Here is a 25590-nt window from a genome sequence, read left to right as displayed (position 1 = left end):
GAGCGCGGCCCGCGCGCTGGAGCCGAACGGCGGGCGCCGCCCACAGTGCTCCCGGGCCAGGCCGAGCGAGGCCATGGGGCGGTTGCTGGCTCTGAGCTTGCTGGGGATAGCGCTGGCGCTCCTGGGCGAGAGGCTCCTGGCGCTCAGGTAGGTGGGGCTCCCTGGGGTCCCCGCTCGAGGTGGCCGGGGTGCGGGCGAGCGGGGACACTCGCGGCCGGGGTGGAACTCTGCACCGCGCTGCTCCCCCTCCCCGCGGGTCGCCTCCACCCCACCCCCAGCTGCCAGCAAAACCCTGCACCGTTTGGGCTGAATCGCGAGACTTCCTAAAAAGTTTTCCAGCCTTGGCTGTTCACAAAGTTCTTTTCTCCCCAGGCTGAAGAAGCGAGTTCTTTGGAGTTTACTCGAGGGCAAACCCTGTACTTTAACTTGAAAACAAAACTGTGACTCATGCACTGAAACTTTAAAGATTTCTTTCAGGTCACTGGTGCCGCTTCTCTTTGTTGCTCCAACCAGCCTCGGTCTTTAACAGAGTTGTTCTCCATCCCTCTCCTGCAGAGTTAGAGAAACTCTTCCGCTGCTCTCTAATCTTGGCGCAGTAGATCAAAGATACCCGAGATACTCAGCTAGTGACCTTACATCACTTCCGTATTTATCTTTTGGCCGGAACCCTGAGGCTAGAATGCCAAACAGGACACGCCTAGTCCATCTCACATCTTCGGTATAATGAAGAAAACTCGGGGAGGCAGACGTCATAGTCTCCGAATTATCAACTCAAATTTTATAAGCTTCTAGGCGAAAGAATTCTAGAAATGCTGAGTGCTTAATCTATACCATGCTCTCTTGGGCTCCTGTAATCTAGAAAGGCACCGTCCTTACCCTTAAAAAGTTCATCCGATTATAGGGCAGAAGAGAAAACAAATAGATAAATTAGGATGTTCAGGACAGGTACAAACCAATCCCTACAGGCTTGAGGAAGAGTTACAGTTCCTGAAGGTGGAGTTCAGGAGGAAGGGACTTTTGACGTTGTCCTTGCGGGATGGGTGAAACAGATAGGAACTGAGCCTCAACAAAGGGAATGAGGTGGGGATTTTTAGATTTGAGGGGAGCAGAAAGTTAAGTGATGAGAATAGTAAGGGTAGGGGAAGGATGGGGTTTGAGGTGGTTAAATATATGTTGGGAAATTGGGGCCTGCTTTGATAGGCAGAGGGGAACTATTTATTGTGTTCTATTTTTTAAACAGGTACCTGTTGAAACCATCTAAAGCATAACCAGTTGGGCTGTGTAGAAATGGCCTGGGAGGCTGGATTGGAGCAGAGTGGTGGTTCTCATGCTAACTGGGCTGCACTCCCAGCAATTCTGATTCTGTCCATCTGGGTGGGGCCCAGGCCTGAGTATTTTTCATTTTAAAAAATTCTGATAATTCTAATATACAGTTAGAGCTGACAAGTACCAGTATAGAGGGCAAATAGACATGGGGATACTAGTTAAAGAACTGGGGAATTTTGGAGAGAATCACAGAGGCCTTAACTCTGAAACTCCAGGGATAAAGGGTAAGTCAAAGGCAATACTGGAGTTTCTGGCTCTGCATCTTAGCCGTAGTTTCATCTGCTGATAAAAGTGCCAGGAGGAGGAACAGTGTCTAAGCAGCAGGAACAGTCAGAGTTGGAAGAGGAACATTTACCGGAAAGAAATAGACATCTTGAGCTTATTTGTGTGTTATGTAAATGACCTTCCTGCTTTGCAGAACATTTTTGAGTTGTATGATTTTGTATGATCTGTCTGTCCAGCTCTTGGTTTCAAAAGCAAGACCACTAAATTCTCAAGTTCATTAAATTGTCCCTAAAGTTCAAACCACTAATGTTTCTATGAGTTGACATTTTGTCAATTACCAGTCAATTCTTTCTTCTTTTTAATCTTAAGATTTTAAATTTAAGTCCTTATAAGTCATAAATGCAGTTGCAAACCTAAGAAAAAATAAATGAAGCTTATTTACATAGAATGCACATGGTAGGCAATTTAAAATTTAATGCATCTTTTCTTTACGAAGACTTGACTATAATAAACTTTATTGAGCAGTGACTTCATAGGGTAGTAACCTCACTGGACAGTTGATGCCTCTTATTGGCTGATGTGAGAAAGCTGGGATGAATGTTGGGTGGCTAGAAAGGCAGATAAAAATGCAGGACACCCAGTTAAATTTGAATATCAGATAAACAACCAATAATTTTTTAGTATAAGCATATGCCATGCAATATTTTGGATGTAATTATACTAAAATATAGTTCATTATTTATCTGAAGTTCAAATTTAACTGGGCATCTTACATTTTATCTGGCAATCCTATAATTGTAGAATATCAAGTACCTGCTGTTTATGAAGTTTGGCGAAGTGCTCAAATGCATAGCAGTTCTCCTTTCAGACCCTTATAGTATTTTGAAAACCAGCATGCTCCACATAAAAAAAGGTTCTTCAAAAGTAGGTTTTTGGTTTGTTTTTTTCCCACATTTGGTGTCTTCTACTCATTATTTTATTTTTAGAGATAGCACTTTGGCACTCAAGTTATTTCTCTTCCTGCCAGGGTGCCCACTTAAATTTTAACTTGGATTCCAGATAAATGATGAATAATTTTTTAGTATGAGTATGGCCTGGATGAATAAATGGAAGCAAAATTGTCTCTTTCCTTCTGAACTGTAACTGGCTAAGGTTCCCAGGGCAGAATGGCATATCACACTCAACTTTTCCACTCTTCCCTAGCTGAGGAATAAAGGGGAAAATAGAAATACACAAATAAACCCAGGCCAGTAGTCCCTGTTTCAAAGCACACACCCTTGAATGAATCATGAGACTTGAGTACATCAGAGACCTATGCCTGAGAAGGAACCCCGAAACAAGCATCTGAACTTTCTGCTTATTGCATAACACCTAGGACAGCTCGAGCAAGATGCTATCCAGTCTGCTTTTGAACACTTCTGAAGGGGCAGCCTTTTTTTAAATTACCACGCTCTTTTTTTTTTTTTTTTTTGCCACACCCATGGCATGTGGAAGTTCATGGGCCAGGAATCAAATCTGAGCCACAGCTTTGACCTACCTACACCACAGCTGCAGCAACGCCAGATTCTTAACCTGCTGCAAGGCTGGGTAGGGAATTGAACCCGCACCTCAGCAGCAACCTGAGTAGCTGCAGAGACAATACCAGATCCTTAACCCTGCTGCACCAAGGCAAGAACTCCCTGCCATCTTCCTTATTTATTATGTGACTTCTAAGTGCTAGTCTTTGTGTTAAAAGTGTCAATAGTTCTTTATATTAAACATACATTCACTGATGCTTGGAAAGAAAGCCCTTTTACCCTCCTGCCTTCATTCAGTATTCATATATGTCTTCCTTCCTATATTATACATAATAAAACTGAGACTTGGAGAGGTTAACTAGTTAGTTCAGTAGCTAATTAGTGCCAAACCTGTATTCTAAGCCAGGTCTTCTGATTCCAAATACAATTTGCCCCGGCTCCCCCACAGCAGCCTCCTCACTTCTCTCATTGATGCAAAATTTCCTCAGCTTTACAAGCCTAAGCACAAATTCTTAGTTAAGTAAGAGCATTACTGGGGCTCAAGGGGTGAATTCCAAGAGGCTTTACAAGTCTGTGTGTGAAAGATAAAGCCCCCGTTTGTCTGAATTTAAGTTAGTACTTGAAAGATGAAGCCCCATCAGTGGTTTGTACATTCAAAGGCAGTAAGATTCGGAACAAACCTCGTAGTAACGCTGTGTTCCCAGTCTACCCAAGGCTTGTTGGTACTCCCAACGGATGCATCCTTACTGTTACCACACAAAGAGGCAAGACAATCACTAACCACCCCTGTCTCATCCCACTCTGGATGGGTAATGCCTTTTCCTGCATGAAAGAAACAAACATTCATTTCATGGTAATGACTAGTGGTTAAGGTGGCTAGATAGCCTGAATTGCTCCACTATTTTTTACATAAGACCTTGGCTTTTTATTTCACCTTTCTGTACCAGAAACCTAACCCCTTGTACCACAAGGGAACTCCTAATTTGGCCTTCTTTATTAAAGCCTTAAATAGATCTGTAGGTCACTGAATACCTAACAGTAGATACTGTGAAGCAGGAATGAGTATAAATGGTATTTGGAGATATCTGCAATGAAAAACTAATGAAACGATGTCTATAATTTCTGTTAGGAACAGAGTCACAGGTGTTTCTAGGAGAAAGCTCAGGGTCATCATCCAAAGAAATACTCAATTTTAGTCAGAGGTTTAACAAAGATGTGTTTTGTTTTGTTTTTTTCCTCCCGTCTGAGTTCACAGACCCAAGGACTCTGAAGGTCACTGGGTGGTCCCTCCTTGCTGAGTGCTAAACTTCAGGGAAGTCATTTTCCTCAGCTCTAACATAGGGATAATGGTACCTACCTCTTAGGGTTGTTTTAAGAATTAAATGAATTCGTTCAGGTAAATCACATAGAACAGTGGTAGGCTCAGTACATTTTAGCTCTTCTTATTGATTTCCTTTTATCACCACCCTGATCATTAGCAACAGCAGCCTCATCCCTAGTATTACTGCTTCTACCTATGTTAGGCTAAATATACTTGTTTTCACCTTTAAGTCACTCCTAGGATTTGTAGACTTGAGATCTTTTGTGGGTTTTTTTACTGCTTTATTTAAAAATTTTATTTGTTATTTTCTTTACTTTTATTTTTCTATTATATCTATGTATTTTATGTATTTATGTATAGTTATTTTTATTTTATTGCCTTATTGCTATGTTGTTTCAAGAAATTTAACACTACTGGAGTTAACTGATTCCAGGTCCATACTGATTAACACTTTAATTAGAAACTTTCTGTATATATTTATGTGAATTGCCAAAATATATAGTTGCCACCACCTATCAGTAATTCTCGATTATCCAGGCCTATGCTTCTTCCATTTTGCTGAGAAGCCAGTAGCCTTCCTTATATTCAGTATCTACAAGTCCAAACTGGAAAGGATATGAAAAGGAGAGAGACTAGTGGAAATTATTGTTTTTGTCTCTTAAATGCGTGGTACACGTGAACCACTTTGAAAAATGTAAACTATTCTGTAAGCATGATTATCATTATTTATGGATGTAGATAACAGAACAGGAAGAGAAGGTGAGACCTTCAAACAATAGAGCCCAGATGTGTTGCCCCCCCTCCCCCCATGACCCTCTATTCCAGGGTGGGAAGAGGAGGACACTTTATGAGTAGAATATTTTTTCATTATTTCTTTAATTCCATTTTTGTGAAACAACAGCAAGTAGTTTTGCTAGAGTAGTTGGTACCCTCCAACCTTCTCACCCCCATAAACAGTCATGGGAATAGGACAGTCTCCACATATTTCTTAATAACTATTTACGGGTGTCTTCTGTGAGCTGGGCTCTGAATGCTGCCATTGTCTCTTGGCCTCCTTTCAGTCGCTGTGTCAATTTGCAGAGGGTCTGAGCATTTCTGGCTCCTCTGAGTTCTCAGAAGGAAGACGGGGCTTCTGGTTCTACATCTGAAGCTCTTCCCACAACACAAGAGCTATAAGAAATGGAACCTGGTGCTGTGTTAATATTTATATAGGAACTTGCACTCAAGTTGTATTTGTTATTGGCTTCCTTTTACGATCCATGTTCACATATAGAACTTTGCGATATGCATTTTTATTTTAACTTTATTTCTGGTGCTATTTTATGTTCCTACCCTTGTTTTTCTGTCTTCTCTTATATCTGCTTTAGATTTATGCCATGTTTTATGTATTGCTGTAAGCCTCTTTAAACCCTTTCTGCTACAAAGCAGGGAATACGTAAATGGATAGATTCTTGTTTTCTTTTTTTAACAGGAATCGACTTAAAGCCTCCAGAGAAGTAGAATCTGTTGACCTTCCAAACTGCCACCTGATTAAAGGAATCGGTAAGTTTGAGAAAATGCTTATTACACACCTTCAATTGTTTGGCCAACAACACTGAAAACTCATTAACAGTATTTTGGCACACAATTACTGTTTATCAAAGGAATAATCACATTAGATCAACAAAAACCTTTTCAGTCCATCTTTTCTGATCTTATGCACCCTGCATTTTTCCTCTCTTTCTCTATGATTTATTATTTGTATAATTCTGTTTGTTGTCAAATTTCTTGCTTGTTTATAATTCTGCTAAACTATTTTTGTCAAGTCTCTATTCTTTGTCATGTCTCTGTTCTTTGTCATGTATGGCCACTGAATTCTGTGTTCCATTAGTCCAGGAGTCAGCTAGTAAAGTCAGAAGGAAGAGAAGTTACAAAATAGAAAATAAAAATCTCCCAACAAAATATCCACCCCCAAAAAATAACCCCAGAGGCAGTTTCTTTTGTATCCTTTCTGATATTTCCAGTGCAAATGCAAATATTTGTATATACATTTACATCCTTTTTATTCACAAAAATGTTCTCTTAGTATAAGATTATATTCTACAACCTGCTTTATTTTGAAGGTGATGTGAACTGCGATCCACATCAGCACATGTAGATCTATCTCCTTCTTTTTAATATTTGCACCTACCATGATTTTTTAACCAGTTCCTTCTTAATGCACATTTGGGTGGTTGCAGGTTTTTGCAAGTGCAGCAGTGAATGTCAACAATCTTGCATTTGTTCATCTGAAGGATAAATCTTTAACAGTGGGATTATTGTTCACTTAGCACATATGTTTAAAGTTGTGATAGCCTTGGCTAAATTGCCCTCGAGTTGGCAACACTACCAAACTCAGTGCCTCATGTTTATACCCACATTCACTCCAAACAGGGTTCACCATGCTTTTAGCAATAACAAAGTAGTGATTCTTTTCTGGGTCACAGACAAGAAGGCTTCAATTTCATAGAACCTATTAATTTTCAGAGAAGCCTTTTCTACATTAGAGTTTGTTTCTGGTTCTGTTACTCACCTCTCCTTCTCTACACATCTGTTTCCTCTGTGCTCTTGTCTCCTCTTCCCATCTCTACTTTTGTGCTTTTTTTCAGTCACTAGACCCCTAGACGTCTTCCTCCTGGGAGTTCCCCTCTTTGTTTCAATTGCCCAAACACTCAGCAGGAAGATATACACTCGGTGTCAGTTACCAGATTGACCAGACCTGTGCTGGATAATGCAGACTATTCTAGAATTAAGGTTGTCTGGAGTCCCAAGAAACTCAGCAACTGAATCTGCCTTCTGGCTGCAATCAGAACAGCCCCCTTGGAACCAGTCACTAAGCAAAAGCCAGATGGCATCTCCGAGGGATGTTCTACAGGTTGGGAGGTTGAGTCAGTGAACTCGAAGGTTACTTTTGCTACTGAGCTAATAATTGTCAAATTATTTAACAGTCCTTGGCCCTGAGAAGCCCACCTTCTGTGAATTTAAGTCTCAGAGTAGGCAACAGGGCATGGCCAGCCACATTACAGGACCAACTGCCAGGTGTATTGCTGTTACAACTCGCTGGGATGGAAGGCTCCTCGGAGAAAAATAAGTCCAACAACATTTGTATTCTGAACAGGCATCTGTCTGTGTTTGTGACCTTTATGTTGTGATGTATGTGAGCTGCTGTCTGGAATTGGGAAGAATGAGGAAATATGTCACCTATGGCCCCTCTTGTGAAGTGTTTAGTGCCTCTGAGGCACTTCAGAAGGCAACAGAGCGAAGACGATGAGTGATTAGAAGGACATTTGGGATACATTTTTAGATCTAATTAGAATTGTGCTTCCCCGCCCCCCTTCTTTGCTTTTGCTCTTTGGTTAGCATACACTATATGAACATTTGTTGAGTGCTATGTCAGTGATGCATAATGGTTAATAATAGCTTGTGGTTATATGTTTTTAACAACAGTTGCTTAGCCAGTGGTCTTTGACTACAAAGGCAAAACAGAGCACACTTTCCCATGTGGGCAAAGGAAACTTCTCATAGGCAGCAAGAATAGAGGGGTTTCCTTTCTTTAGCTTCTACTTTGGAAATAGTAGCAGCCATGCACTTGAGGCCAACTAACCCCTCCAAGAGGTAAGATCAAATCCTCTGGTTCCCTCTATCACCATCAACACACACACACACACACACACACACACACACACACACAGCAAGGCTATGTTCACCATGACTGGAAATGAACTTTTTGCAATTCTTAGGTGGCTTATACATAGCATATCTATCATGTCATGTCTTGGTGTTTTAATAAATAATAATCACCTACCATATATCACGCAGGATGTGTGCTTTCAGGGGGTCAGAAAGTAAGTTCACTATTTATTCCATTGTTTTGTATTCCTTCCCAGTGTATCTTACAGACAGAAACTAAGATTTGGTATAATATCAACATCTAAATAATAAAAATTATAATTAAAGAGCTATTTAACTATTTGAGGCTTCAAAGTTTAAAGCATTTTCTAAATGTCTTTGAAAATGCTGGCATTCAGAGTCCTGGACTAGAACAGAATTTTGAATAGATTATTTCTCTTGAGTTAATAATGATTTTATATGCTTGTCAGTCAAAGTCTTGAAAATAACTACTACTTGAGAGATTATTTTTTAAAAACACTAAATTCTGTAGTCCTTGTCATCAAGTACTTTACAATCTATCTATGAAAAGGAAAACAGAAAAACCCACTATGTGAGATACGGACTTTTTTTCTTTTTATAATAGGTAAGGACCCAAGGCTTGGAGAGGTTAAATAACTTTTGCAAAATTTTTTCCATCATAGTACCTTCTCCCAGAATGATTACCATCCATACCTTCTCCCAGAATGATTAATATCCATACAAATGAACCCAAAAAAGTGGAAAATAACAGGCTACATTACATTGGGGATACTCTGTTGGGTATGGCAAGGGCTTATTTGCTATTATAAAGTTATAGTAACTAACTTAGAAATTTCCTTTATGTGACAGTCCAAAGATGAGCAAATGGCCTAGAGTAATTAGACGACTGAGCTCCATGTGGTCATTCTGGGACAAAGGCTGATAGAGCAACACAGCTGTCTTCAACATAATGCTTCCATCTTGGTCCAAGACCAGAATTCCAGTTGTTGCCTTTTTCCCAGCCAGAAGGAATAAAAAAAAAATTGACACAGATGTTTTTACTTTATTTTACCCATTGGTTGCATACATCTTAAACTATCATGTCCCATTAACCTGAACTCAGACAAACCATCACATCTATCAGCAAGAAAATATAGGAAATGCCTGTAGCTATGTTGCCATGTACCTATAGCTAAAAGGAAAGAAGGGGAGTCTGGGTACTGGGGAGCAGCTGGCCATCTCTGACACAGATAGATATTGACTAAAGGGGTAAGAAGGGACCAAAGTCAGATGTGCTAAGCTAGAAGACTTTCTAGAGAAAGAGTTTTTGAAAGAGATTTTAAATGTTCAGAATATGAATTGGTGAAGATCTTGGTGAGCAGCATGGAAGCAAACATTTTAGGGAAAAAGCCAACATATGGAATTGACCACAGTTGGATTTACAAAGTATCTTCAGAGAGGAACCAGGGGATGGTGCTGACAGAGAAATTTCATTAAATGCTGGGTTGTATTTTTTTCTATGCACTTTTAAGTCAGAACAAAAGACTTGAATCCCAGCTTCCCAGTTTGTGACCTTGAACAATTTACTTAAGCTTTCAAAGGCTCTATATTCTCTGCTCTAAAATAAGAGAGAATAATATTTCTTCTTAGATTTATGAAAATTATATGAATTAACATATATAAAGTACTTGCACGGACCTTAGTATTTGGTAAACACATAATGTATTTTAGTACTTATTCCTATTCTACTAAAACTGCTACTATTTCTATTACTGAATTAGAGGAGGAAAAAAATCTCCATCTTTGACTACTGCCATATTTGTACCAAAGAGTGTTTTAAGATGATAAAAGCCTACTGTAGTAATGGCTATACAAATAAATATGGGGGAGTAGATCTAGAAAATATTCTAAAGAAAGCTACAGATAGGATTTATTTTTTTTTCCTAGAAAAAATAATCTAAAAATTTATGTGGAATGCTAAAAGACCCAGAATTGGCAAAACGATCCAAAGGAGAGAAAACAAGGCAGGAAGCATAACTCTCCCAGACTTCAGATAATACTACAGAAGTATAATAATGCAAACAGTCTTGTATTGGTACAAAAACAGACATACAGATCAATGGAACAGAATGGAGAACCAAGAAATAAACCTAGATACCTATGGTCAATTAATCTTTGACAAAAGTGGCAAGAAAATGGGAAAAAGTCTCTTCAGAAAATGGTGCAGGGAAAATTGGACAGCTGCATGTAAATCAATGAGATTAGAACACACTCTCACACCATGCACAAAAATAAACTCAAAATGGCTTAAAGACCTAAACATAAGATATGACACCATAAAACTCCTAGAAGAGAGCATAGGCAAAATATTCCCTGACATAAATCGTACAAATGTTTTTTTAGGTCAGTCTCCCAAGGCAACAGAAATAAACACAAAAACAAATGGAACCTAATCAAATGTACGAGCTTTTGCAGATCAAAGGAAATCATAAAAAAAATAAAAAGACAACCTGCAGAACGGAACAAAAATAGTTGCAAGTGATGCAACCAACAAGGCCTTAATCTCCAAAATATATAAACAACTCTTACAATTCAATAGCAAAAAAAAAAAAAAAAAAAAAAAAGACCTAAATAGACATCTCTCTAAAGAGGACGTATGGATGGCCAGTAGCCACATGAAAAGAGGCTCAATATTGCTAATTCTTAGAGAAGTGCAAATCAAACCTACCAAAAAAAAAAAAAAAGAGGTGCCACCTCACACCAATTAGAATGGCCATCATTAGTAAGTTTATAAGTAACAAATGAAGGGGAGGGTGTGGAGAAATGGGAACATTCCTACACTGTCAGTAGGAATGTAAATTGGTACAACCAGGATGGAAAACAGCATGGAGGTTCTTCAGAAAACTATATACATGGACCTACCATATGAACCAGCAATCCTAGTCCTGGGCCTATATCCAGACAAACCTGTAATTCAAAAAGATACATGCACCCATATGTTCATAGCAGCACAATTTACAGTAGCCAAGACATGGAAACAACCTAAATGTCCATCAACAGATGACCGAATTAAGATGTGGTACATATATACAGTGGAATACTACTCAGCCATAAAAAATGAAATAATGTCATTGGCAGCAACACGGATGCAACTAGAGACCCTCATACTAAATGAAGTAAGTCAGAGAAGAACAAATACCATATGACATCACTTACATGTGAAACCTAAAATATGGCACAAATGAACCTATCTACAAAACAGACTCACACACATAGAGAACAGGCTTGTGGTTGCCAAGTGGGGTGGGGGAAGGAGTGGGATGGACTGGGGTTAGCAGATGCTATTACCTTTAGAATGGGTAAACAATAAGGTCCTACTGTATAGCACCAGGGACTATATCCAATCTCCTGGGAGAGACCATGATGGAAAATAATATATATTTTTTTAATTATTTAAAAAAAGATTTTTTTTTCTTGGAATTAGGCAATGGGATTAAACAAAGTGGTTACGATGTGGTTGAAATTTTAAAAACTTTGTTCTTGGGAGTTCCTACTATGGCACAGTAGGTTAAGGATCCGCCATTCCCTCTGCAGTGGCTCAGGTTGCTGCTGAGGCAGGAGTTTGATCCCTGGCCTAGCACAGTGGGTTAAGGATCTGGCATTGCTGCAGCTGTGGTATAGGTCACAGCTGCAGCTCGGATTCAGTCCCTGGCCTGGGAACTTCCATATACCATGGGTGTGGGGGGAAAACATTTCTTTTCTTGATTATTAAAACAATACTATTATTCGTAGGAAATTTTAAAACAAAGAAAAACATAAAGAAAATGAAAACCACTCACAATCCTACTACCCAAAGAAAAATTTTTATTTTCTACCATATCTTTTCTTTTTCTATGTGTGTAAGCATGTATACAATGAAATTAAACTCTCTTAAATTAAGGTCCTACTAAATGGATCCAGAGAGCAAAACTTGGACGAGAATTCTGTATGCACATGTGTGTGCATTTGTATGTTTGGCTTTCTGTATATATAGGTGGTCCTTGCTCTTTACCAGTTGAGAACCAGCATGGGAACTAGTGGTTCTAGTGGTTCTTAACTTTGGGGGGATGTCACAGATCCTTTTATGAATCTGCTTAAAGCCAAGATTCAAATGGAATTTCAGAGGGTTTATAGACTCTTTGAAACCCATTTATGGCTCCTTAGGGATCCACAGACACCAGGTTAAGAATTGCTCCACCATACTATGCTTAAACATTATCTCTCGTTCTTGGAAACAGGCACATGGGTCATCTTTACAAAGTGAGGTTCTTGGCATTTTATTTTCTCTTGCTTTTCTCCACTATGGTGGAGCCAGCAACACTGGAGGCAACCATCCAAATGCAAACTCAGGAATCAAAACCCAAATAACTGGATAGATGCTGTTTGTTTTGAACAACCTAGAAATAATCTTGGAGAAATCCTTTGGAGAGGGCTTAAATGGGAAGGTTGGATTTTGTGAACTCAAAGGATGCGTCATGATTTGGCTTAATCTAAGCCATTTTTATTCCTCTTTTCTTGTGTTTGGGTCTATTATCTGTCTGTGGAATTTACACAGTGAGACCACTGGGAAGGTCTTATGTCTAATTATTTGCTGTGCTGTGTGGAGTGTGCTGCAGACAATCAATAAACAATCAATAGTAATTGTAGCCTGTCTTAGAGGCAGTGTTAGAAGCTTCAGTTGGCTTAGGTATATGGTATTTTTCATTAATTTTCTTCTGCTAGTTTTTTTTTTTTTCCCTGTAACTTAAAGCTTAAATTTACAGATTAAACAGAAAGCTGTCTTTGCTTATGAGAACAAGCAGGCAGTGTTTTTAGAAGAGGGAACATATAATCCCAGGTGTTTCATCTGTTAATGAGAGAAATGTCGGTGTTTGCTTCAAATTGAATGAGCCGGGAAAGGGACAAGGATATTTGCATGGTTAAATGACTTTGAGCCCTTCATTCTGAAAGTAATATTCCCCTGATGTCAATTACTTTTGTACAGACATCTGGATGTTTATCATAAGAGTGTACAGATGTCAACTTTTTTGGTATTAGAGCTGGTGATTACTTGACTTTGATTTGAGTAAACTAAAATATCTAACATTTAAAGTCAGAAGTTCACTGCAGGAAGGGATTTAGACTGACGTTTATTAAAGAGAGTGGTTCCTTAGAAGAAAATCAAAACTGTTCCACAAGATACAGACACTGGTAAACAAAGCTCTACTTAACAAATCACAGAATTTGAAATGACATTTATCTATTTCTTGAACTTAACAGAAGCCGGCTCTGAAGATATTGACATACTTCCCAATGGTCTGGCTTTCTTTAGTGTGGTGAGTATCTTCCTTCCCCAGCCTCAGTGGAGGAAGTATAAGGGAGTTTGATGAGACCTGCAGAGCAGTAACTTGTTTTCAAAGTTCCTCACTTTCAAAAATATGTTCTCAAAAAAAAAAAAAAATACAGGTCAAACAGTATCCTGGAAATATTCCTCCAGCATCTTTAAATGAAGAGATGAAAGAGTCTCTGCCAATTGATTTATTGAGCTTTATGTTCCCACTGCCTTGTATTAAAATATTCCAGTGCAATCTGTGTTCTCAAAGTTTGTTATTAAAAAGGATATTTGGAGCATTGTTGTGGATAATTGATACTAACATTACGCTATTTTAAATACAGCATCTACCTTTCTGTCCACTAGATATTCATTTGAAGCTAATATTCTGTTATTATTTATTATTTATTTTCAAACAACATACTAACTTTCTCAGACCAAGGCCAGTGCTTTTTCTTTCTTTTCCTCCAAATAGCCCTCATAAGTAGAAAGTCATTGTCTGAACTTATTTAAACCCTTCACTTTTGATCTAATTCTTATAAGTTGAAAAGTAATAACCTTTTCAGGCATACATTACAAAGACTTTAAAATTAACTTCCCTGGAGCTTCCATTGTAGCTCAGCAGTAATGAACTCAACTAGTATCCAAGAGGATACGGGTTTGATCCCTGGCCTTGCTCAATGGGTTAAGGATCCAGTGTTGCTATGAGCTGTGGTGTAGATCACAGACAGCTCGGATCTGGCGTTGCTGTTGCTGGGGCGTAGGCCAGCAACTGCAGCTTGATTGAACCCCTCGCCTGGGAACTTCCATGTGCCACAGATGTGGCCCTAAAAAGCAAAAAAAAAAAAAAAATTGATTGGCCTGAGTGATACTAGGCTATACCAACCAGAATTCTAATTAGAAAATTGTATACAATGAACTAAGGAGGAAATTTTGAACACCTCTCCTCCCTAGCATGGGCTGAGGTAAGGGACCTTAGCATATTCATGGGTTCAGTTTTTCTTGAGAAAGAAGTATCCAGCTTTGAAGGCGGCCTGTGATTATTCTGTTCCCTCTCAGCAGCCATTATTTTCAGGCTCTGAGACTCAAGAAAGATGTGAAAAACTTGGAGATGCTTTAGAAGAGAGTTGCAACACTAATAAAATAGTTGTCAGACTTCTGAGAAAGGTGAGAGAACTCAGCTTAGTTGAGAATGAGGGTTAGAACACTTTTCAGGTTCCTCATGGTTTTTATATGAAAGATTGTGAGCGGCTGGTTGTTTATCACTGAGGGAGAAAAGAAACAGTGTTTCTGTTTTCAGTAGTTACACCAATATTTATAATAAATTTAAAAAATACAGCTTTAAAAGAAAAGTTTTCGTTAATTACACACAATGAGTAAAATGATATTTCTAGGAGGACTCTGGGTTTGTGTAGAAGCACATTCTTGCACATGTTTTATAGCCTTAGGAAAAAACACTGAGACTCCTAGTCAACATTGTTCATAACTAAAGATGCAAATATCCAGAGTAATGTAGAAGGCAGTCGCTTTTTTTTTTTTTTCAAAGAAGCTATTCTCAGAGATTTCTGTACCCCTAAACTCACCAATTTCAAGATTTTACCCCACAGGAATAAATCTAAATTAGGAGTTATGAGGTCTCCAAGCACATAAATCTATTTCCATTTTAGCTGAGGGGCTTAATATAGTCACAATGATCTTGCAGCCAAGTCAACAGAATTTCTTGTTTGTTTTTCTCTTATCCTTCCTCAGTTATATGACTTTTTTTCAGATTTAGAAACAATCTCATTTTACTGATGTTTTTTAATTTACTCAGCATTGTATCTAGTATTTCCCAGAATGCACACCTTTCTGAATGAATAACTCATGCAGTTGTTTTCTTCTTCCAAACATTTTAGCCCATTAACCCATGCTATTCCACAGTTATGGGCATGAGGGGCACCTCAAAATTAATGTAACATTTAATGAGGAATTGGATGACATAGAATAGAATAAAGAGTTAAATGACAGTGTGAATGTACTTATCACTGAGCTGTACAATTTAAAATAGTGGAAATGGAAAATTTGCTGTTATGTATATTTTATCACAAATGGAAATAAAATGAAATTTTAAAAAGAGAAAAGAATAGGTTTAAGAAATAAGGTATAATTATGAAGAGTTACTCTTCATAATTACCACCATCCCTGGTAGAGCTTCCTGTGCATTGAAACCCTATTGGTTTTTTGGGTTCTTTTGGATTCTTTTTGGCCATGTGCAGAGCATATGGAAGTCCCAGGCCAGGGACTGAATTCACACCACAGCAGCAATCCGAGCCACTACAGTGACAATGCTGGATCCTTAACCTGCACTCCAAGAGAACTCCGAAACCCTACTCTTCACAGGACATTCGTAAAGAATAAGATTACTAACTACTGAATTGGCACCACCATGTAGCAATAGGGTAATTCCAATTAATTTTACTTGCTAGACCTTGAAGTTGCGTGATTTGCGTAGATTTTTTTCACTGGAGAAAATTTCTATTATATAAAATTTGTGCATAAAGTGAGACTTTTTTTATTTTTGTACTAATTTAAACTTGTGTAAAGTATGATGTGAAAGATCTAAAAGAGAAAAGACCTTATTTCAGTGAGTGCAAAAAAGCATTAGATAGAACTGAACTCTCATTCCTGATTAAAAGCTGCAAAAAAGCCAGAAGTAGAAGGAAACTTTTCAGAAACCCACAGTAAATATCTTTCTCAGGGGTGAAATATTAGTGCCTTCCCACTAATGTTTAGAAAAGGAAGAAAATGCCCCCAAACACTATAACTGTCAGTAATCTACTAGAGTTGTTAATAACCCAAGAACACAAGAAAAGGAAATAGGTAGAAAAAAAGACGAAACTGCTATTATTTTCAGACAGTGCGAGTACCTGTTTTTAAAACAGTTCAATAGATTCAAGTGACAAGACTCTTAGACCTAAAGGGGGAGTTCAGTGAAATGGCTGGATTCAAAATGAACACATAAAACTCAGCGGCTTCCCCATGAACCAGGAAAAAACAAATAGTAAATGTAAATACTACCAACTACTGATAAGGTACATTCAGAATAGCAACTTAATTTCTGAAATTTATACAGAAAAATAAATAGGCAGAAATATTTAAGACTGTGTTGTAAAGTAATGTGGTGTGGGAAATGGGGGCTTGCCATGTGTGTATATGTCTATATCATATCTTATAAATAAAGCTACAGTAATTTAAAAGTGGCATATTGGCACAGGAATAGGCGTGAAACCCCAAAGAGACCAATATGTAAACAGGGATCTAGTGATAAAAGTGACATTGGGAATTAGTGGGAAAAAGATAGACTGACTATAGACTGACTGTATGCCAAGCACAGATCCAGGCCCAGGGATCTGGCAGTGACCAAATGAGACAGAGTCCCACCTCATGTTCCAATGGGGAGAGAAGAAATGTGTGTCAGGTAGTGGCTGATCCCTGTCCTCAACTATTCACTCTTTCTCCCAGTCCATCGACCTTCTGGTTATCCTCTGAAGAAATAAACCCCTAGTCTTTTGCCTTAACTCAGAAACATTAGCGATTGTTCATCTTTCGGCTTTCCAGCACTCAATTATTATTTTTTCTATTGTTTCCTCTCTGCTTTCTCTGTGTTTGTAGCTATATGCCACCACCTTTAGCCAAAGCCTCTATATTTTGCTACTTCAGTCCATAAAAATACCTAAGCCATTTTATTTAACTTTTTTTTTTCCTCTGTTTTGAAAAGGGTCTGAAATGTCCGGGTCTCCACAGTTTTGCACCAGATAAGCCTGGAGGAATACTAATGATGGATCTAAAAGAAGAAAACCCAAGGGCACTGGAATTAAGAATCAGCCGTGGATTTAATTTGGCTTCATTTAATCCACATGGTATCAGCACTTTCATAGACAGTGGTAAGAGCTGATGAGCTTCCAATGCTAAAATACTTATGATGGTTTGCAAATGACTGTGGAAACAGATTTGGATCATATCTGTAGTCAGAGAACAATTAATTCATGAATTATTTCTGTATTCTTCGTATAAGTAAGTTGATCACTTACATCTTCAGCTGGCAGTAAGTTTATACTACATTTTGAAATTTCTAACAGTTAACACCTGAGTATTTAGATTCCATAACCTTTTCATATATCTATTATTATTGCATTGAAAAAGAGCTATATTTCTGAATTAAACTATAAACAGATTATTCATGAATTCTGTATATGAAGTGGGAAACACTCTTTGTTAAAGGTCAGGGGACCAATGATCAGAAATAACACCAGACAGACAGTGATGGGAAAGACGGGGTGCTTGGGGGTCCTGGGGCAGGGGAGATGATCTGTTAGGTCGTCTAACAGCTTTTACATTCAACCTTTTCTTGCCCGTGGTATTTAAATGTCAGTGTCTGCCCAGAGGTCCTCTGGTTATGTCTTGTAAATTAACTCTGTTCTTTCTTTAGATGACACAGTTTATCTCTTTGTTGTAAACCATCCGGAATTCAAGAATACAGTGGAAATTTTTAAATTTGAAGAGGAGGAAAATTCTCTTTTGCATCTAAAAACAATCAAACATGAGCTTCTTCCAAGGTAATTAGTCCTTTTGTTTATTCTCTGATTTATCGTTAGCATTTTCAAATATTTTCTGCAATGGCCCTCCCACCTTCTGTAAGAACTAAAATACATGTGTGTGTGTGTATGTATTTGTATGTATTTATATGTGTATATATATACACACACACTCAAAATAAATAAGTACACGTCTTTATATGTGTATGCGTGTGTGTATAGTTTCCTTATAGAGCAGGGAAAGTCAGTGTCACTCATTTAATAATCAATGTTCTATGTTGCCTCCCTTGAGAAAAGAGGAAATGCTGGACTACAGGGCAGTTGCTCTTCAAGGCCATCTCTAGAGTAGAAGACAAAAAACCTCACCATTTTTCCTTCTGTCACCTTCCATTTCAGATGACTCATCACCCAAACAATAATAATACCTACCTGCCAAAGAAGAGTACTCTGCTTTATATGGAGTTTGCATGCTTTGTGTGGGACTAACACGAAGTGTTTACACAGGGTAGCTGTGGGCTAATGGCCCTACAGAATTGAAAGTGGGCCATCACGACTAAAAGAACATAGAGCTGGTTGATAATGTGGCTAAAAGAGAATTATGTGCCCCTTCCCAGCTCAGCTGCATCTAAGTTTGAACTTGAAGAATATTTTTAATTTTTACTTCCCTATCTAGGACTTAAGTGTGTAACTTCCAATCAAATCATTCTTCCAAAAACTCATTTCGTAATAAATAGGAGCCTAAGTACCATCCAGGCAGCCTCTGCATTAGGGAGCTCTTTCAGAAAGAGGAGACTCACTTTCCCAGTAGCTGTGTTTTTCCTTCAACAAAGGAGAAAGCTGCTCTTTCAGAAATTTTTGCATAGGGTAATTGGAATTTAAATTTAATAACACCCTTACCTAACTGGTTTTAAAACTGTAATTGTTTTTAGCATATAAGTCTCTCACCTGAAGTCTTGTACAGTGGCAATTTCATCATCCGTCTCCCCACAAGTGTTTATGGAGTGCCTGCTCATTCTCAGCAAGTCGGCTTTGTAAGTCAGGTAGAAACTGAGCAGTCGACCTTACTTTGACTAATAACTAAGCAAAGGAACTCAGGAAAATCCAGCAATTGAGAAAATGGAAGCTAGGAAAATGTTATTAACAACCCAACCAGCTCACCAGCCAATGAGTCCTCATTGAGCTCTAGAGTATGGACATCTGTGTCCTTTCATATTGTTGTTAAACACTACATTTTGTCCGTCAAAAAACACACCCTGTTGGCACAAAGTTCTTTTTTCTTTAATAATAATCCTGCTATAATTGCTAAAGGACCTATATTTCAATTACCTGGCACCATACAAAATGGTTCTCCAGCAAATGATATTATAGTGGATTACACATGACTACAGCCATGTGAGTTTAGCTGAGCTTTTCCTGGGAAGCCTTTTACCAAAAAGTTAAAGTATGTATTGTGTAAAGCTTCTGGATACTTAATCTTTAATATACATACCAACTGGCTTTTGATTTCCTCTCACATGTTATTTTTTCCTTCCAGTGTGAATGATATCATAGCTGTTGGACCAGCACATTTCTATGCTACCAATGACCACTATTTCTCTGATCCTTTCTTAAAGTATTTGGAAACATACCTGAACTTACACTGGACAAATGTTGTTTACTACAGTCCAAATGAAGTTAAAGTGGTAGCAGAAGGATTTGATTCAGCAAATGGGATCAATATTTCACCTGATAAAAAGTATGATCTCTTATAGAAGTACCTTCATTTCTCCTTAGTCATGATGCGGGGCCAGATTCTTCACTTGGCTTTTTTTTCATTGACATAGCTGACTTGATTATTTTTGATCTATGATAAATGTACTATATATAATATTACATATATTACTATAATACTATATGGTACACATATTACATGTAATATATCATTATATATATTCTATTTATATAAAACAATCATATGTAATTTTTATTTATATATAGTACTTAAATTTGGTATGCATCATTGTAGAATTTAATTCTATAAATGTAAATTTTTGTAAAATAGGTTCATATATATATATATATATATATATATATATATATATAAAGGAATCAGGTAGGTGTTTTCCTTTTAAATATCATTTTTTTGCTGCACATTATTCCATCATAAGGATGATTGTAAGCTAATTTAACCAGTTCTCTGTTGATGAAATGTAGGGTTTTTTTTTTCTGTATAAAAACCATTTTTTATGTCTCATTTACCACTGAAACTTATCCAAATATTTTTAAGGAGAAGCTCCCCCTCCCAAGGGAGAATTACAGCATAATGGTTACATCTTCAGATTTGGGAGTCATATAGACCTGGGTCCAAATACCCACTGGGCACTAGCTGAGTGTGGTGCTATGAGGCCCTCCGCTTTGTACATTTGTATAAGTGTTTCTGTAGAACAAATCCCTCAAAATAGAACTACTCACTCAAAGAGCACTCCTTCTAAATATTAGCTTTAATGGATTGTACCAAATTGTCCCCCCAAATTATCTCACTATTTTTACATGTCCAACTATAGCTTATAGAAAGGATATTACATTCTTTATTATTAACTTTCCCTTTTACTACCTTAGCACACTGAACAATTTAAACTGCTACAAACATAATATGAAATAAACTGGTATTCCTTGACAACTGAATGTCTTTATTTTCATGATACAATTTCTTCTTTCTTGGTGATTTCAAAAAAAAAAAAAATTGAATGTAGAACGATTTAATTTAAATTGCCTATAACTGACCCAGTCCTACCTCTCCCACCAAATCTATTTATCCCCCAACTCTCCTCTTTCAATTAGGAGAGTCCAACTTTCTAGTTACCCAAGCTAAAAATCATAATGACAATAAGGGATCTAGCTTTAAGTCCTTCTCTTTCACCACTCCTATCCAGCCATTAAGTGAGTCAGGGTGGTTTTACCTGTGCTTCCTTCCCTCACCCTCACCCCCTCTTCCTTCCTATCGACAACTGCCTGGTTCAGGTTCTCTCCCTTTCTAGCTGAAAGAGTACACTTTTTTCCCACTTGTTCTTAGTCCACTTCCATTTTTTGCTCCATTGCCAATTTTGTCCTTCTATATTCTACTGCCTTTCAAGTCCTCCAAAAGAGGGACCTCTGTCTGCTTCATCTTTGACTCCTCACGCTGACCATGGCCAGACACAAAGCATTTGCTCAGTAATTGTTGAACAGAACTGACCAGCTGATATTATGCCACTCCATTATTCTAAAAATTTAGTGGACCCCAATTGCTTATCAAATCAAGGCAAGCCAAACGGTTGGACTTTCTTTAATAGACTAGCTCCAGCCTCCGTCTTATACTGTTTCCATACTCATTGTGCTTTAGACAAGAACTCCTTATTTTGCAAACATGCCTCTCTCATCTTGCCCCTGACTTGTTGCTCATACGATTTCTTTTGTCTGAAATGTGCTTTGTCCTCACATCCTCAAATCCAGTCTCTCTCTCCATGTCCACTGTAGATGCCTCTTCCTTTCTGAGCCCTTCTGTTTTCTCCGAAGTTAGATATTTCAATCTCTAGATAGACCTGAAATATTTCTTATGCTACCAATCATGCTGTATTTCCCGCTTAACATGTACAAACCATATCTGATCACCGCAACACACTATAAACTTTTCATTAAAAAAGGCTGTCTTCTTCTTGTTTGTATCTGTCACAATACTGGGTTCATGGCTTTACATACTAAAATTGCTCAATAGAACAGTTGCCATGGAACAGTCAATTCAATGAGGAAAATTACCATAAAGTAGTCGATTAATTCACCCTTCTTAGATGTAGACAAATTGTTCTGAATAGATATTTATCTCTAACTCTTGAATTTGATATGTTAATAAATATTTTATTAAATGTTAGTAAGTATTAATAGTCTAATGAAGTGTTTTCTGTTTTATACCATATATTTCTATATCTAAAGGATCCCTAGAAATACCAAATTATATTGTGGAATATAAAAGCCTTAACTAAGTAATTGTTTCACTATCCTTTCAGTGGCAGATGTCACAGACTTTATATTTAAAATGATGTTCTATATTATTTTTCCTTACAAACCTTTTGAAAAATAATTTAACAATTTCATGATTGCTGGAGCAATCCTGAATTTATCTGAAAGCTTACTTTTTAAATAAAAATTGACCTTTATCAAGCATTCCTTGAAGGCCCATCATTGATCAACTTCTCAGCAGGTTATTAAGACTTGTTCTTCATACTGTGTTAATGAAGCTTCATATTGGCTTGGAGCTCTAACCCATGTTTCCTTCCTGCAAAGGTACATCTATGTTGCTGATATACTGGCTCATGAAATTCATGTTTTGGAAAAACAGCCTAATATGAACTTAACTCAATTGAAGGTAGAATATTTCTTTCTAGACCTAAAGTAGACATTAATCTTGAAATTACATAGTTATGCTATATTATAACAAGACCTCACGCAGAAAAAAATATGAATGTCAGTGTCACTATATTCTGGGTTTTTCACTATTACCTCCCTATAACTGGCCAAGTCTCTTGTTTCCCATAATCATGAGGATGGACTGATTACATGCAGTAGTGGGTTGGGAGGGATATTTGCATCAGATTTAGAGCCCACTTGATGAAGTACTGATGGCACTTGATGAATTCCAATAAGAATTTTCACAATTGAAAAGACTAATAGATGAATTCTGAAATGAAGATTTATACAAGTTGTCAGTTCTTTCAATAATAAATGAAGGTCAAAATTGGGTTCCACACCATTATTATTTTCTTACTGCTTGACAACACATATTTCAGACTGATTAAGAATTTCCTAGTTTCCTTTGAATGAGTTCCTTGAACTAACTGATCATTGTGCATCTTTTAAGGGGAAGGGAGTTCATTTTTTAGAGAGATTGATTATTGCCCTAACTTTCTTAATTTTAGGAAAAATGAAAAGTGACTCTAAACCAGTGTATTAAATTTATTTTAAGCAATCTTGGTGTTAAAGGGTAGAAGCAGAGGATGGGTGTAATTTCCCCACATGCATAGGGGCACGAGAGGTTAGCCTAAATTATTTAATCAAGTTTCTCATGTCATTTAGATATTGATATTTTTTCATTTGGAAGGTACTCGAGTTGGATACACTGGTGGATAATATATCTATCGATCCTTCCTCCGGGGACATCTTGGTAGGCTGTCATCCTAATGGCCAGAAGCTCTTCGTTTATGACCCGAACAATCCTCCCTCATCAGAGGTTTTTATAGTTTTTACTTTTTCAAGCTTATTTATTCCAGTCCTTTTTGAATGAAAAATACAATAAACTGTCCCAGGGATGATTTGTTTAGTCCTTCTAATCCAGTAATACAATAAACTTATGTGGTGGTTGGTTTTGTAATTGCTTTAAGCCAATAATTGGCAGAATTTTACATTGTTCAAATACTTTTAGAAAGGTAATCTTTTGATGTATTAAATTATGGTGGAAGCTAGTCCAAAGACCTTTTTATAAAGACATGTGCCCTCCTTGTGTGGCATACTAGCAATTTTTTAAATACCTAGTTTATTGTCAGCTCACCACATGACTTGACTTTTGTTCGTACTAAAGTAGTGAGAAAGTAGGCACATTGGTGTGGAAGTATTTCTATTAATGCTCAATTACTATAATAACACTCAATCCTGTGTTGGCATGCAATAACTAGATGGTTTAAGAAAGTACTTTCTTTAAAGGCTTAAGAAAGTAATTTAAACATTTAAAAAAATTGGTAACTGCTATTTTCAACAGCATGTCCTCTTAATCATTGTGTCCCTGTGAAAATTATTGGTGATTGACTGGCATGGTGGATGGTGGTTTCTACATTAATCCTTTATATCTCCTGAACAGGTTCTCCGCATCCAGAATATTCTATCTGAGAAGCCTACAGTGACTACAGTTTATGCCAACAACGGATCTGTTCTCCAGGGAAGTTCTGTGGCCTCTTTGTATGACAGGAAGCTTCTTATAGGCACTTTATACCACAGAGCCCTGTACTGTGAACTCTAAACTGTCTTTTTGCTCTGCAAGCATGCTAGCCTCTATTAACAATTAATTTCCTATGAATTGTTAATTCTGAGGGAATTTAACCAGCAGCATTGACCCAGAAATGTATGATGTATATAGTAAATTTTATTTCAGTATGGAAAGTCACCCTTCTTCACATAGCACTTTTAACATAAAAGGAAAATGAACAGTTTTTAAAATGCCAGGTAAAGGTGAGAGAAGGAACACTGCTTTCAGTAAAGTAAGTTCACTTTGCACAAAAATAAGTCTCATGTCGGCCTTCCAACTGCCAGAGTGAAAATTCCACTAAAACAGGGTAGATTATATTTCCTTGAGTTACCTCAACTCCACTAGTGTGACCACTGTGACTCAGAACTACTGATAAGATGTTGTGATGCTTTGGACTTACATCTTTGTTTACTATAAAGAGTTGGAGTTGTATTAAAGACTAACTGAAATCCAAGTTTTATCTGTGCTTAATTCTCAAGGCATATCCTCAGGGGGCATGGAGGGGATGTAAAAGTGGCCACTTCCTTGTGGGGTTTCCTTGGGATAGGAAGGCATGGCAACACTAATTTTCCTCATTGAAAGTTGAAACAACAAGCTCTTTATTTGAATTAAATAAACCAAAGAATTAACTAAATATGACAGCTGGAGCTATCAATTAGTGTGAAGTATTACATCAGCTCTTTTTCTTTTTGTTTTCTGGATGCGCACACAGCATACAAGGTCTGGGAGTGGGGGCCAGGAATTGAACCCACCCATAACAGTGACCTGAGCCATAGCAGTGACAATGCTAGATCCTTAACCTGCTGAGCCACCAGGGAACCCCTCAGCTCTTTCTTAATGGGACTCGACCTTGCATACAAAAAGCGGATGACAGGTTGGAGCTGGAAGGTCAGTCATGCCACCTTCTCATTGAACACAACTGTAAATTTGACCCGGTGAGATGAAGTCCACTGTCCAGACCCACATGGTTAATTCTAGCAGTGTTAGGATCTGGGCCAAGGACATCTGTCTCATACGAGAGCATTCTTTCCACTCACTATACCTCCTCTAAATTCATCTTAAGCCCTGGAGAGAGAATTCCACGTGTTTCTTTTTGTAACTTATCAAAGCACTTATACTTTTTCCCAACTTTAGCATCATTATTATTAAAATATTTGTCAGTCATTTATAATGTGAAAGACAATGCACTGAAAATGGTACATTCATTTATCTCATCTGTCCTAATTATAGCCCTGAAGGAGTAGGTATTGATATTATATCACTGTTAATATTTCACAGATGTTCAAGGTCACACACCTAGTAAGGGGTGGCTCTCAATCTTGTGTTTTTTTGTTTTTTGTTTTTTTTGTTTTTTGTCTTTTTGCTTTTTCTAGGGCTGCTCCCATGGCATATAGAGGTGCCCAGGCTAGGGGTCAAATTGGAGCTGTAGCCGCCAGCCTATGCCAGATCCACAGCAACGTGGGATCCGAGCCGCGTCTGCAACCTACACCACAGCTCACGGTAACGCCGGATCCCTAATCCACTGAGCAAGGCTAGGGATTGAACCCGCAACCTCTTGGTTCCTAGTCGGATCCGTTAACCACTGTGTCACGACGGGA

General features: G+C 37.8%; 1 protein-coding gene across 1 annotated transcript; it reads left to right on the top strand.

Annotated features, from left to right (window-relative positions):
• On the top strand, positions 1–24446 carry PON2 (paraoxonase 2). Its single transcript, XM_047752339.1, has 9 exons — positions 1–147; positions 5861–5931; positions 13336–13391; positions 17145–17310; positions 17856–17982; positions 19496–19696; positions 22261–22342; positions 23075–23203; positions 23828–24446. Exons 1-9 carry the CDS (start codon positions 74–76, stop codon positions 23984–23986), a joined length of 1065 nt encoding a protein of 354 aa, XP_047608295.1. The 5' UTR covers positions 1–73; the 3' UTR covers positions 23987–24446.
• The last annotated feature ends 1144 nt before the right edge of the window (positions 24447–25590 follow it).

This window comes from Phacochoerus africanus, chromosome 11, assembly GCF_016906955.1.
Source record: "Phacochoerus africanus isolate WHEZ1 chromosome 11, ROS_Pafr_v1, whole genome shotgun sequence".
NCBI lineage: Eukaryota > Metazoa > Chordata > Mammalia > Artiodactyla > Suidae > Phacochoerus > Phacochoerus africanus.
Note: the sequence above shows the minus strand (reverse complement) of the source record. Positions and strands in the feature narration are given on the sequence as shown.

Coding starts and splice junctions, on each gene's coding strand:
- PON2 (XM_047752339.1), top strand. CDS start 74: ATGGGGCGGTTGCTGGCTCTGAGCTTGCTGGGGATAGCGCTGGCGCTC. Junction 13,392..17,144: donor GTCTGGCTTTCTTTAGTGTG/GTGAGTATCTTC, acceptor TGTTTTGAAAAG/GGTCTGAAATGTCCGGGTCT. Junction 17,983..19,495: donor AAACATGAGCTTCTTCCAAG/GTAATTAGTCCT, acceptor TTTTCCTTCCAG/TGTGAATGATATCATAGCTG.